This window comes from Pleurodeles waltl, chromosome 1_1 (genome assembly GCF_031143425.1).
Source record: "Pleurodeles waltl isolate 20211129_DDA chromosome 1_1, aPleWal1.hap1.20221129, whole genome shotgun sequence".
NCBI classification, from domain to species: Eukaryota; Metazoa; Chordata; class Amphibia; order Caudata; family Salamandridae; genus Pleurodeles; species Pleurodeles waltl.
The window spans coordinates 246,097,544-246,111,626 of record NC_090436.1 but is presented as its reverse complement, the minus strand read 5'-3'; the positions used below and the strand labels follow the sequence as shown (position 1 = coordinate 246,111,626).

At 41.7% G+C, this 14,083-nt stretch overlaps 1 protein-coding gene across 2 annotated transcripts in view; it reads right to left on the bottom strand.

Moving 5' to 3' along the window:
* RIMOC1 (RAB7A interacting MON1-CCZ1 complex subunit 1) overlaps positions 1–14,083 on the bottom strand; it is a 238,513-nt gene that overhangs the window by 67,585 nt on the left and 156,845 nt on the right. Inside the window, exon 4 of one of the 2 annotated variants that reach the window (XM_069221454.1) lies at positions 8,337–8,468. The exons of the other annotated variant lie outside the window; for it this stretch is intronic. Within the exon in view, the coding sequence (XP_069077555.1) occupies positions 8,337–8,468 (132 nt within the window). The remainder of the gene's footprint in view (positions 1–8,336; positions 8,469–14,083) is intronic. 2 annotated transcript variants of the gene reach the window in all.

Below are 14,083 nucleotides of genomic sequence, written 5' to 3'. Positions count from 1 at the left end.
ACTGCTGTCTGCACCTGCTCTTCTTCAGTGACGTCGGGATGTTCACTGCTTTTCGGCGCCATTTCAAGTCTTCGGGCTCTGCGATCTCGGAGAGTCTTTTTGGAACAAAATGATCGACAGTCCTCACAGTTTTCCTCCCGATGGTCTGGAGAAAGGCACAAGTTACAAACCAAGTGCTGGTCAGTATAGGGGTACTTTGCGTGGTACCGAGGGCAGAATCGGAATGGAGTCCGATCCATCAGGCTTTCCACCTGGTAGGCCCGAATAGGCCCGAGTTGGGCACACGCGCACAAGGGGCGAGCAAAAGTACGTTTCCGACTGTACTACCGGTTCAATGCTAGATGGCGAACGCGTTCAAAACAATACAGACGAAAAGGAAGGTTTTCTACGTTTTTCCGAATCAAAATCTCGGAACGAGAGGAAACACGTCTGAACCCGATGGCGGAAAGATACCAATCTAACAATGAGTCGATGCTCATGCGCAATGGAACCGAGAGGAGGAGTCACTCGATCCTGTGACTCCGAAAAGACTTCTTCAAAGAAAAACAACTTGTAACACTCCAAGCCCAACACTAGATGTCGGAACGGATATGCATTGCATGTGTATCTGCAGCTACCCATGCCATCGAACATGTATATACATATACACTCACATGTATGCATCTACATGCATGCATACATACACACACATACATATTTAAATATGCTCCGCGTTCCCCACGAATAGACGGGACTATTCATTGCTTATGACTTTAATGAGAATTACCCTGGAAGAGAAACAGAATTATAGGGAGGCAACTTTTACATTTTGTTGGTCAGAGCCTCCTCCTCAGGGACTTTCAAGTTTTACCCTAATACTCTCTGTGCCAGCCTCCAAGGTTCAGACGTTTGCTGCCGGTAATCATCCCTATGGTAAAGTCATGATAACTGAGACATATGACCAGTTGTTGACCTTCCGTGAGCCCACAACAGCAAAAAACATTTTCAGCCACTTCATACCCTTCCAATGTAGGGTGACAAATGCAAAAAGAACAGAAGATGGACAAAATGCTGAACAATGCAAACATTCACCGTGGTGGTAAACAAAACAGACCCCTGAGTGGGCCATGACCCGGGGGTACTTATATTTTGGAAGGTGGGGGGGCACTTGGATCCCTCGGCAGCCCTGGAGACTGCCACCTCCCTGGGGCAATTTCCAAAATGGATACGGGGGTGTCCCTCCCCCTGCGGGGACCGCCACCTCCCTGGTGCGATTTATCAAATGGATGCTGAGGTGAGGGCACTTGGACCCCCCGCAGCCCAAGGGATCCCCACCTCCCCAGAATAATAATAAAATAATGAGGGGTGTCCATTTCAGACCCCCCACAGCCCCGGGAGGGGGGCAATACACGTTGGAGGGGGACCGTGCAGCCACCCAGAGGAGCCATAGATGTCCCTGCAGACCACCAGCCCCCAGGGCCGGTGCCTGCCATCTTCCGGGGTGCCTGCCCAAGAGAAATAGCTGTTTGCTCTGATTTGGCGGGAGCTTTGACAGCTCCCACCAAGTCAGAGCAAACACTTCACTTTCTGCAAGTGAGAGCTATCAAACAAATATGCGTGCAGGGAAACAGATGAAAGCTTTCTTCCCACAAGCAGAGAGCTGCTATCAGTATAAGAGCAATGGCAGCTCCCACAGGACGCGAGGAGCCGTCTAGGATCGCGGGCCCATTTGTTTTTTTTAATTCCACAAATTTGCAACGTTGTGAAATCGCTGGAATTGTTTTTTAACCCTCAGGGTCCTCTGGCATCTGGGACACCAGCACCAGAGCTGAGGGGTCAGGGTGACTGTACTTTTTTTGTAAGCCTTTCATAATACTGCATGAGCATTCTAAGAGAAACTAAACACCTGGATGTCTTATTCTGTTAAATGAAAGAGATTCTGCATTTCGTGCTTTCAGAACAACATCGACTTAACAAAATGCCAGGAAGAAGTGACACTGTCTGAGCTGGTCTAGTCGTGGTAACAGTTTTATTTCCATGAAGGTTCAACATCTATACTGACATTTTTCAAGAAACTCATTGTCAAGGAATGGCCAAGTCAATTGTGGTAAACAGACCTTTACCTATCAGAATGTTCACATAGAGAGCTGCTGTGCAGATCACTTTTCCTTCACAACCTCAAGGGTGAGATTCTAGTTCCCAGCCTATCATCTCACAGCTTGGCTCTTGAACTTATGCAACAAGGTCGCGTAAGCCTTTCATAATATTGCATGAGCATTCTAAGAGAAACTAAAAACCCGGATGTCTTATTCTGTTAAATAGAAGAGATTCTGCATTTCGTGCTTTCAGAAAAACATCGACTTAATGAAATGCCAGGAAGAAGTGGCACTGTCCTAACTGGTCTAGTTGTGTTAACAGTTTTATTTCCATGAAGGTACAACATGCAGCCTTTAAAGCTTATAGAAAATGTCTTTTTCAAAACTCTTTTTTCAGAATCCCAGTGATTCATTACTTATTAGAATGAGTTAGGAATGTTTTCCCTTAATTAAAAGACCTCCACACTAGCACCTGATTCACAAACTGCATTTTGTAATAAATAAAGCAACTACCGTAGTACTAATAGTACAATATGCAATTCATAAACCTACAGGTGTAAATCTCCACTTAGGGTAACTTTTCTATTGAGAGATCCTCACATAGTAAGTTTAGTACTTAGTTGTAAATGTGGGAGGGACCTGGGAAGTGACTTGAAAAAGGGGCATACATATTACTAAATGGCAAGATTGCAAGAAGGAGTAAGGAGGGTTTTAAGGGGGTATAAGAAGGAGCATGTACCCACCAACAGAAGAGTACACCAATTGCTCTCACAATTCTCACTCTCTTCATGAGAAGTTTCATGAGAGGAAGGAGCTGTGTCTCTACCACACCAAAGAACTAAATACTATTTGGATTTGTTTAACTAGCTTATGAAAACATTGAAAGAGTGTTTTGCTCCTTACTAGGGCACACACAAAAACATTCAGAGTCTAGCTCCGTGCAGGGGCACATACAAATATCTCCTTACTTTCACACTGCAAAGTGGAAGAAGCGTTGTGCCTGTGCAAGGAGTCCAAGACTGTTTGTATTTGTTCTTAGCCTACGAAAACACAGAACATTGTCTAGTTGTGTGCCTGATAGCTACTCGAACTTATTTAGTGGGCAAAGCAATTTAAGCCCTATGGAAGACCCAAGAAAGCTTTGGATTGCTGAAAAGTAACAACATTGTTCATTCAGTAAGAGGCTGTTTGGGTAGACTGCTAAAGATTTTCTCGAAGAATGAAATCAAAAATAGTAAATATAAATGTGACAAAAAGAGAAATGGATTATATGTTTTCACTTGTGACTTTTTGTGCAGAAGCCGGATCCACAAGAACAATATACTGTTATATGCGTTAGACGCTTCTGGTCACAGGTATCCACGGTGCTTGTCATTTTCAAAAGCCCACAAAATCCATACAATGTTTTTAACTGTGTGATTATAATGCATCAACTCAAAATCAGACTTTGAATTAAAAAAAAAAGATACTGGAGGTGAATGAAAATGATGTATTTTTAAAATGCCCAAGAATCAGAGTTTAGGAACGAAGGTGGGAGTCATTTGAAATACCCTTAATGCCAGGTAATTCTGAGTAGACACCGACATAAAACAGGACACAAACTATATTATCTAATATCAATTCTTTTTCACCCTTCTCTTGATTAAAACGGTATCCATGAAGTAGAATACCGGGAAATTTGTGCCCATCCAAACTAGCATGTTTGAGATGAGAAGGAGATCTTTTTACTTCTGTGTCAATTAGAATAGTATTCTTGAAGATCTTCAGCAGATGGAGTAGCAGGAAGTTGAATATCTGTAAAGTATGTGGGAGCCTGGTCATGAATTCCTTTTTATTAAGTTGCCAAACCTAGGGGAATAGCCAGCTTCCTAATGGGAGACATGGAAGTGAGTTTTAGAGCATCTCTGGTCTTAGAAAAAGAAAGACCGAAGCAAAGACTAAAGCAGGAGTGTACTGGGTTTTCACATGATATTTTCAGCTTTCATGGATTCACTTGCATGAAACGTAGTATAATGTCACGGTGAAATACAGGAATATTTTTTAAGTAGCAGTAAACAGAGTTAAAATAACCATAGACCAAACCATAATGTTTCTTAAGTAGCACATCCACTGCATTTGAAACAATCCAAAGTTTACGCACTGAGTTGTAAGGGCTGAGCTCCCTAACCCCTTAGAGACTGACACAGCTCAGATTTCATAGCACAAGCATTAAGTAATAAAGACAAAACTCAGAAGGATGAAGATTCACACATGTTAAGCCAAAAAAAACATTCCAATGCTAGAGAACTGTCTCAAATTACTAGTAGTTAAGTGTATCTTCTCCGGTACTGAACAAATCATAAATTCACATGACTGAAAGAGAATAGCAGGCAGTAACCAAACCATGCAATAAACAGTAAGCAGGTTCACCTTTATTGAAAAAGGCTGACTGGCTTACTGACAGGTCTGCTGCCGTAGTCAGGTCCAGGTATTAATGATTCGGGAGTGTGCCCAGTTTCCCCGTGTGGCTGCGAGGCAGATACCCACTAGAGGCACTCCACTATATACTGCAGTTGTCAGTGGAAGAATGCACCATCACCATAGCGTTCCTGTGGCACAAAGTAATGCACAGTGAAAGTCAAAAGGCCCCTGTCCTGACAACCAAAAGAATCTAAGAGATAGACAACAGCTCTCAAGTTATGTCTAGTCAACATCAACTAACGCTAAAGGATTCTGGAAAAAAGAATGAAGTATAAGAGGCTTGTTCAAATGAAAGTTTGGTGGCACCTTGAGAATAAATCTGAAATTAGTCCACAGGGTGACATTTTGTTAGTAAAATGAAGATTAAGCTCCTTTAACTTACAAAATACCATTTATGAACTGTTCGATGATGCTTCAGGAGAATGCCAGAGTCAGATAATCTTCTTAACTTTGATACCACCATCAGATGGACCCTGACTGAAGAATACATGTGTGCTTTCTGGGCCAGGTAAAGTAGATAAGGTAGAATTTGAGGCAGTTGTAATGACAGGAGATTCAGGACATCGTCCCCATACTCAATGGTAAAATGTTTCCATCTGGCACTGTAGGGGTTGGTTGTAAAAGGGGCATGAGCGCGTTCCAGAATCACTCTGCAGTCCTGGGGTGTATCCGAATGGCTAATTTCTAGGTAATTAAGAACGAAGCAGCGAGATTCGGAGACATCAAATCATGATGTTATACCTGTCCCTTCTGCATGAAGAGAAGATCGGGATGACTTTCAACAGAATCTGTGGATGTTGGGACAAGTGGACCAGGTCAGTGTACTTGAACTCACATGTCCCTATGGCACTATTCAAATCCAGGGAACATTACTCTGCCTTGGACTTCTGCAGAGCTTTGGGAATGAACGGTGACACAAGCAAAGACATTTTTCCACATCATTAAGAAGTTATCGCTTATCGATCCCGAACCAACAGGCAATGAACTGGCATTTATTGTTCTGATGAACACAATAGGTCGGGGTGTCCCCATTCCTGAAGATTTGCTGAAGATGATTTTGATGAAGTATCTATTAGGGAAAATCCAACAGAGTAATTTAGGACATCCGCCTGCTCATTTTGGACCCCAGTAAGATACTCCACTGAGATATCTCTTCTGGTTGAAATGGCCCAGTGCCATAAGAGCTGTACCTTCACCGAAATGGTGTAGGCCCTTGTGCTTACCTGCTTTACAATGTGATATATGTAGGTCTGTCTTGTTGGTACTTCTCAAGATAACGCGATGTGTCAGTTGTGGCTGGAGTGCCTCTTCATACAATCTGTTGACAGGGAAGAGATCTACTAGAGGCAAAACTTAAGATAATCATACTGTTGGTTATTCATTGCATTAATTGAGGTCGTTGCCACAGAACTAACTTTGTGCCTCAGATTTTCAATGCCCCAATCGACCCTACTGGTGGAGCAAAGCTAGGCGTTATAGGGTTCTTGGACCGTCTCTGGGTTGTTGCCTTGATAATGAATTCTAAATTAGCAAGCCAATGAGACACAGTGATGTGGACTCTGGTGCTCTAGATTTCTTTTTGCAGCACAGTACTAGCAGCTGCACCACTGATGAAGCTTTCATCAGTTCTGGTCCTTTTGATACATAGTCTAAAATGTGAGATGACATCACACTTTGCTGCTCTTCTGCCACCATCTGCAAGCCAAATATTTTAGCTGCCCTTTTCAACAAGAAAAGGAAATGAGGAATATCGTCCAGAAAGAATTATGGTTGTGGAGGTGTTTTGTCTTCCATTTGGGACAGAATTAAATCCCTCCATTTCTCATGCTTTTGGTGCTCGTCTTCCTCATCAGGGTTGCCTTTTGAGACCTCCCCTTCATCCTCTTTTGGTTCAGTTTCATTATCGCTATTCCTCAGTTCCTTCTTGACCATGTCTAGGGATGAGGGAAGGACTGGGTGCACTGGAGGAGCGGAGGTCCGAAAGGTTTAGAGAGTGATTCTTGATGAGACAGCAAAAGAGGGTAGGGAGGCAGCTCAGTTACCTGCTACTGAGATGGTGATAATGGGGGGTGGGGTTGATTGGGAGCCACAACCGGTACTGGCACCTGTGGATCAAAGTAGTTTTAAGGTTGTGGAACCAACTAATGAACGTTTTCCTTTACTTGGTGCAAAGTGGCTAGAAAATTCAGGAAACTGCACCCCTGAAGGATGTCAAAAGTGGTGTCTGGGTTCAAAGGAATGTTCATACCCTTTACATGTGACCTTGACCTTCCAGAGGATGATTCTGTGGGGCATAGTACTCATACTTTGTTTGGGTTTTGGAATGATTCAATGATAAAAACTTTTATTTTAAGACAGTCCAACATTTTTTCTTTCATATAAATTCTTTCATACATATATTTTTCAAACTTTCTCACAGCACTTATTCTATTTCTTGAAATAGCCTAATGCCTACATATTTAAAACTGATCAATCCCAAGGATGCAAACACAGAACATGCCTTATGGGTGAAACAATTATCAGGGGCCCTATTACACATAGGGCTCACTTTCTCAGTTTGTGCCCAGCACACCTTAAAACCGTAATGATGAGCAGTGTGCCTCCTGACAGCTTCTTTGCCTGTGCACCTGCGTCTATAATACAGCATGGACCCAGAGGCAAAATGATTACCTTACTTGCATGGGGTCATGCCCCCATGCAAATGAGGGAACACCCTCTGGTAATGGCGATGGTGCGATATGTGTGCCAGCACTATCTGTATTACAGAAAGGGGCGCACAAGTGTCTGCGGCCCTTTCTGTAATACTGAAGTGCCACGGGGGCACGCAAAGCAGGCGCACATGCCTGTTGCACCCCCAGAGCACTTTCCATAATATGGCCCTTGGAGTGCAATTACCATCACAGACTACTCTCTGCATCCATGTTTGTAAATCAGAAGTGCCATGTAATTATAATGCATTTAAAGGCCCATTATAGCATAAAGGCCGTTGACAGTATCCTTCATGGGACATTTATTCATACCATCACCATCCTGCATGAAGTACAAGTGCAAGTACACAAAAGAGATCCATTATGATGTATTACAGTTTCCAAAACTCACACCAAAGATTTACTACGATAACCAACTGATTTGTATTTTTTGTTATTTTGAAAGGAATGTTTTCATCACCCCTCATAACTTGCTGGGTGAAACATTCTAATGAACAACATTCAAAGGCTAATTGCTAGTAACGAAGCATTATTTGGTCACAGGAATACTGAGCTATCAGAAAAATGAAATAAGCGCCTCAAAATTGATGTTCTTTATTAAAACTATATTTACAAATGAATTGCAAATGAAATAAATAATTTCGTATTGCTTCAAAAAAATAAAACTATGTTTGAGGTTGTAGGGGTTCTTTTTGAAAATAATTTGTATTATGAAATACGTTTATGTCTAAAAAATACCTGTATGAGAAGTGATAGAAACAACGTATGATAAGTAAATAGAGTGGGTCTTTACATATGTTAGATAGTTCTACTAACTTGTTGCAGTGAGATACACAAAGAACCCCAAAGCTTAGAATTGGTCGTGCAACGGTCCTCCAGAACCTTTTCACCCCAGGGAGTTCAAAAAGTGGGCGTACGCACCCACAGTACTATCGTGAGCACTCAATGTAAAATGACCCTAGAAGAATAAATGCTATGTTTGTAAATGGTACTTTCAAGCTGGCATCTCGGCAAGTCGAGTGTAAATATGTCTAACTCTGGTTTAATATAAAAAATAAAATCCAAAACAGAACTGTTATGAACAAACGTATACCTTGCTTAGAATATCACTACTTTTGTCGATCTTCTGTTCATTATGCCTGATGGTATGGCAATACATATACAGCAAGGCTCCTCTGCGCCAATATAGGCATTCCAACAACTCTAGAGTCAGGTTGGCATGTTCCTGCAATGAAACAAATCATGCAAGAATATATGATCTAAATCAGTGCTTCTCAAACTTTTTAGAACCATAACCCACTTTTTAGTGCGGCAAAAATTTGCGACTCACCAAGCCTTCATGAACACGAGGCAAGCGTTTTTTTAATGAAAGGAAAGCATTGTGCTGTTGCGCAGTCACTTACAGACAGCACATTTTCCATTGAAATGGCCACGACATACAGTTTTACTGATCTGTATTGCACACAAATTATAATGTGAGGAAATAAGGTTTCAGTGAATATTTATAGTTCATGCTTCACCAAGTAAAATGTCTTGATTTGTTCTGATCCTATTAAAATTTCTGTTTCCATCACATTTTAGAATTACAAAAAATGTGCTTAATTTTTGCTTTCCTAATGGATAAATATGTGTCGAAGATTTACAGGTTTTAACCTTTTGCTGTGCATTACGAATAAATGACATCCTACAGCCTTTTCATTCACACTTCATGTACCCTATAAAGACTGACACATAATTCACTTTACTCTTCTTTGACTGCAAAGTAACTGGAGTTTGTAAACACCTTTTCCATTGTTATAAAAATAAGCAACATAAGACATTGCCTTGCATTTGACTTGTCTCTGACGCGCAGCAAATGTGACATGATAAATTCAGAACTTAAAAACATCTTTATTTATTACTTGGACACACCAAACACCGGCTCGAAAAATCACAGTTTTGGAAACACCGATCTAAATTATACCTAGAATAATGCGTTGGTTTGTATATAAAGGACTGCAGAAACATTTTAAGGTAGGGTTTATGGAAGGAATGTCAAAAAGAGAAATAAGAACTAGATTACATCATCCAGTCAAATTATCAAGCTTTAGCGTAAAAATCGTAGGAGTATTCACTGATACTTCGTATGATTAGTTTAATTTGAGGAGACTACATTAATCTTGTTCAAGCACCGTTGGCTAAGAAACCATACCTGTAAGAAATGTTTTAGAGGGAAAGATGACAATCACGCAGTGGGACATTGTCTGCTTATAGTAAACATCACTGACATCATGAGTCATACATACTCTGTCTGCCATCCAATAAAATCTTTATTTCTTCAGCATGTTTTCCACATCCAATACATAGATTGAAGAATAACGCAGCGTGTGAATGTCAAACAGTATCTTACTTCCACTCATTGAAAGTTTCTCAGCAAACCTTCAGCACTAAAATGCTGTTTCTACTAAACCGGTGCACACTGGCAAGGCACATTTGAAGAAATCATTAGACTGCAATAATGTTACTAACTAAATGATCACAATGTCCAAAATCATTCAAATTGCAATTGTAAGGTTTACTGGAAAACCAAAGATTTTTGCAGACTTGATTGTTACTGAATGTCTTGGAAGTACCTATGTGTGCACTAGGCACCTATTCCGCCAAGATGTATACAGGAATACAGTAAAACGTTACATAGGGAATTAATATGGACTATTGGGACAATTAAAAGGCTGGGAGCATCCTCACCTCATTGGCTGAAGTTTGGACCTTTTACAACGAACTGTATGTGCCAATGAAGAGGCACTGTTTGGGCCATACTGTCCTGCTATGTTAATTTTATTGAGAGGCTCCCAATTTAACAACGGGGAATTATTCAAGCATGTGACTCTACAGTTACAGGCAAATAATTATTTCTACAGCTCCACAAATGACTTCTTATTATAGGTGTACACCTCCAACACATAAGGCAGGAATCAGAATATTTGAGATTTAATTTAGTTATCAGAATTTAATTCAAGACATTGTTTAAAAGGGGCCTGATAGAGCCAGCTTAATTAAGAATATTTTTGTAGCATTAATGGCATTAATGTATGTTTGCTCGAATGACTGCAAGTTTTGCTCTGTCCTGGAGTAAATGCCATCGTTGTACCCTTGGCTGCACCACGTCACAGCTGAACTTTGCCAGCCCATTCAATGATCTCAGGAAATCTAGTCTAATAGCACACCTTGTCTGGTCTCTACCCGGGAACAAACATCACTGTCAAAATGGAACAGTGCAATTGAAATTGTTGCTAGTACCCTACAGAAATCCATGAAAGATCCGATGCCAGAGAAAGCTAAAATCCACACTTAAACATTCAACATACTGAATTAATTTGGATTTAGACAACCAAACTATGGGTTAAATTACAATTGATCTACTGTGAGTCCAAAGTCACTCTAAAACAAAGCGTTGGCTCAAACAGTGACTGTTGCTGTGCTTCCTGAATGCTCGTGTGCTACTAGTTAGCATACCTATTTGATTGAAAATTGGGGGGGTGATTTAGAGTTGGTTGGACAAGGTACTCAGTCACAACAGTGACAGGCTACCCATTCAACCAAACTGATGGTTTGCCTCCTTTATTTAGGGTCTGAAGAACCGCCAACTTTCTGTACACTGAGCTCCTGTTGGCTTCCCTCCGAAGCCCTGACAGAGTAGGTGCCTTTGGCAGGAAGGCATTACACCACCCACCCTTTCTCCTGTACACCACTGTTGGGTAAAAAGTAGTGTTGAGAGATAGATAAAAACAAATAATGTCCTGCACACCCAAGGTAAAGAATCCCTTGGTATGGAAGTCATTAATTATTTGTTTTTCAACACCTACTTTGGGAATTTGTTTGTGAAAAACAAAAACATCTGTAAAGTGTGGTGAACTGGCATCAAAACAAACAGCAGCCGTCCACCCAACTTTTTTGTACCTTTACTGGAAGAGTGGTCCCTACAAAGGTACGATCGCTGTTGGGCTGGCAGTGGTCTCTAAATTTGGCAAATGGGAATATTACACCTCCCAGACTTCATAGGGGTAACACAGCACGCAGCCCGACCTGCTGCTACTACAATGGACAGACAGGGACTCTCCTACACATCTTATGGGATTGCCATAAGATAACCTCATTTCGAGAAGCAGTTCTGAACCACAGACACCTCACTAGAAACAACTCTGCTCTGGTTTCCTGTCTATATTCTTCTGGCCTGACCTAACCCTCTCACTTACCCACTTAAATCAAGAAGAGGCTGCCAGATAGTATAGCTTTGGGGGCAGCGCACCATACGATCCTCGCACTATGGGGGCTGATAAACTCCCACCACACCACTCAAGGATCCACTGCATATGTCACGTATTAGGCATGGAACAGTGACATTGACACTAGATTCACAGGCAGAACCATACAGAGAGACATGGGCCCCATTCACGGACCTGCTACCGAAGACGTTTCATACCCTGTCCTGCCCAAAATACTTACAGCTCCTTCTCCTCACAGAACTCCCTCTGGATGCTCTTTATTCCTATTAACATTTAACACAAATCTGATTACCTAGTGGAAGTTAATCACTTATCATGCTAGACTGGGTACCTTTGGGGAAGGTTGGGAGGGATGGGGTGGTGGGGTTGAGGTTTACAATAACTATTTGTATTCCTATTGGCATAATGTCCTCTGTCACCCTGACAAAGTACCTGCTGGGATGGAAAAGTTCCCTGTATGGTGATGGTGGTGTACCCCTTCCATGATTGCCTGAGCAGCAGCGATATCTGGATCCTTGGTACAGATTTTTGGCCATGGGTGAACACAATCATGCTTAAGTAGCACCAGCACAGTGGTGGCAGCATACAATGTCTAAAGTAATAATGATCAGAAGAGTAAACAGGTCCCTTTGGCCCACTTGTGTAGAGTTCCCCTACTGATCGGTGTCTGCTGTGCCCAACCCCTGTATGTCAGGAGGGAGGCCTTGGCAAGAAGAAAGCTGTTACCCTTGTAGCGGCGTGCAGCTGTGAAAAGTTGTGGGTTGCAACCTGTGGAGAAGGACCATTGATTTAACGATTCTAACCCAGAGTACCCGGAGATCTGTCACCAGATTCAGGGAGACTTATAGTCGCAGCACTGTGGACGTCTACAACATTCTGCTTATCGACGGGTTGACAAAGTGTGCCCGGCCTTGTCGAACCACTACTCCAGTGGGAGTGGGTAAAAGTGAAGACCGGAAACTTTTGACTTTTTAAAAAACCAATGTTGAACTTCTAAGACTGGGACTCACTACAGGGGCCTAGCCTGTGTGTTGCCTTAAGTCAATGGGGAATAATCATGATCCTTAGAGGTGGAGGTGGAACTCAAAAGTTGGCCCAGGTAATACCTGTTTTAAGAAGACTGTATATATTAGTTGTGGTGAGTGTTCATATATATAAGTACTACTTTTAACAAAATTAAGTATCTGGCACGACTATGATCTATTGGGGTCACTGGATGTATTTTGAGGCTTGCGCCTGTGTTCACTGGACCTCTATCTCCATCCCCCCAACCCTTCGACTGATCAACCCATGCCACCAATGAGAGTAAAGTGCTGAAGGGGTATGTGGCCCAGTTTGCCAGAGCCAAGTAGTTCGGGCCCCAGGACATAAGGAGTAAAAGACATTCAATCACCACTGTTGAGCACCAAAGCTCCTGCTTGGCCCGTGGCCCTCTGAAAAGGGTTTGGCAGTACTGGGCAGCAAACTGTGGATAGCGATGGGAGGTAGGGGCGGGAGGGGGGTGTAGGGGAGTGTGTTTTAAATATTTCCTCACATTGTATTGCTTTCATTGTGTTACTATTTGATTGGCAGCTGTTTCTATAGCCAAATAAAGGAAACTATGTTTCATGGTTAGATCTCACCAGAGTAAAGATTCAGGTTTACATTGCTTTTGAATTAATTAAACATTGTTCTAACTGTGGCCTAATCTGAATCACATACTCCTAGAAAAATTAGACACTTTTTTGTTTAAATTAAAGATTGTTCGACAATCCATTTCATTTGAAAATGTTTCCTCAGCCGCATTTTGTTCATGTTGGTTTCAGAGAACCGTGAAAATTACTTTTTTGCTTTAGTGAAAAGCCAGGTAGATATGTGTACTAAATCTAATTAGGTTCTCTTCGCCCAATGACAAGAGCAGACCTTATTTCTCCAAACGACTGTGCCACGAAATGTGTCTGCTCCCACAGTGACCTATGTTCCTGATCCTGCAACTTGACAGACCTACATACAAGCTTGAAGGGTATGAGAAGCTGAAAGAAATCCCATAAAGGTTCACGATAAACAGAAGAAAAAAGTTACTTACACTAACTCGAATGTTGATACCTTTCAAAGCTTCACATGCTTGAATCATCTCCGTGATCGAGCTAATAGCTCATATTCATAGAGAGAAGTGTAATGTTAAACACAGCCTGGACAGCTTTAACATGGCTACATTAGAAGCATAGTAACATAATTTAAAAAGACCCAAACTTTAACCAATTAGGAGAAAGCACAGTGGAAACAGCTCCCCAACAAAGGCCACCATACGCCACATATCATATCCCAAATATGGAAGTAAAAGACCTTGATAGGTGAGCCTGAGTTAGGGAGAAAAATGGGTCACATGTGAATTCATGACTAACACTGGACAACTCCAGTTACAGTTAGATAACTATTTTCTTTCTAGCACTATATCTTTAATTGATTCACATGCTTGAAGTGGATTAATAAGGAACAGACATTTCGGTAACACAAAAAAGGATTTGCTGTGCCAGAATACTACAGCTAGAGACACACAATGAGCTATTCCTTTCTTTGAAGGAGATTGTCCTGT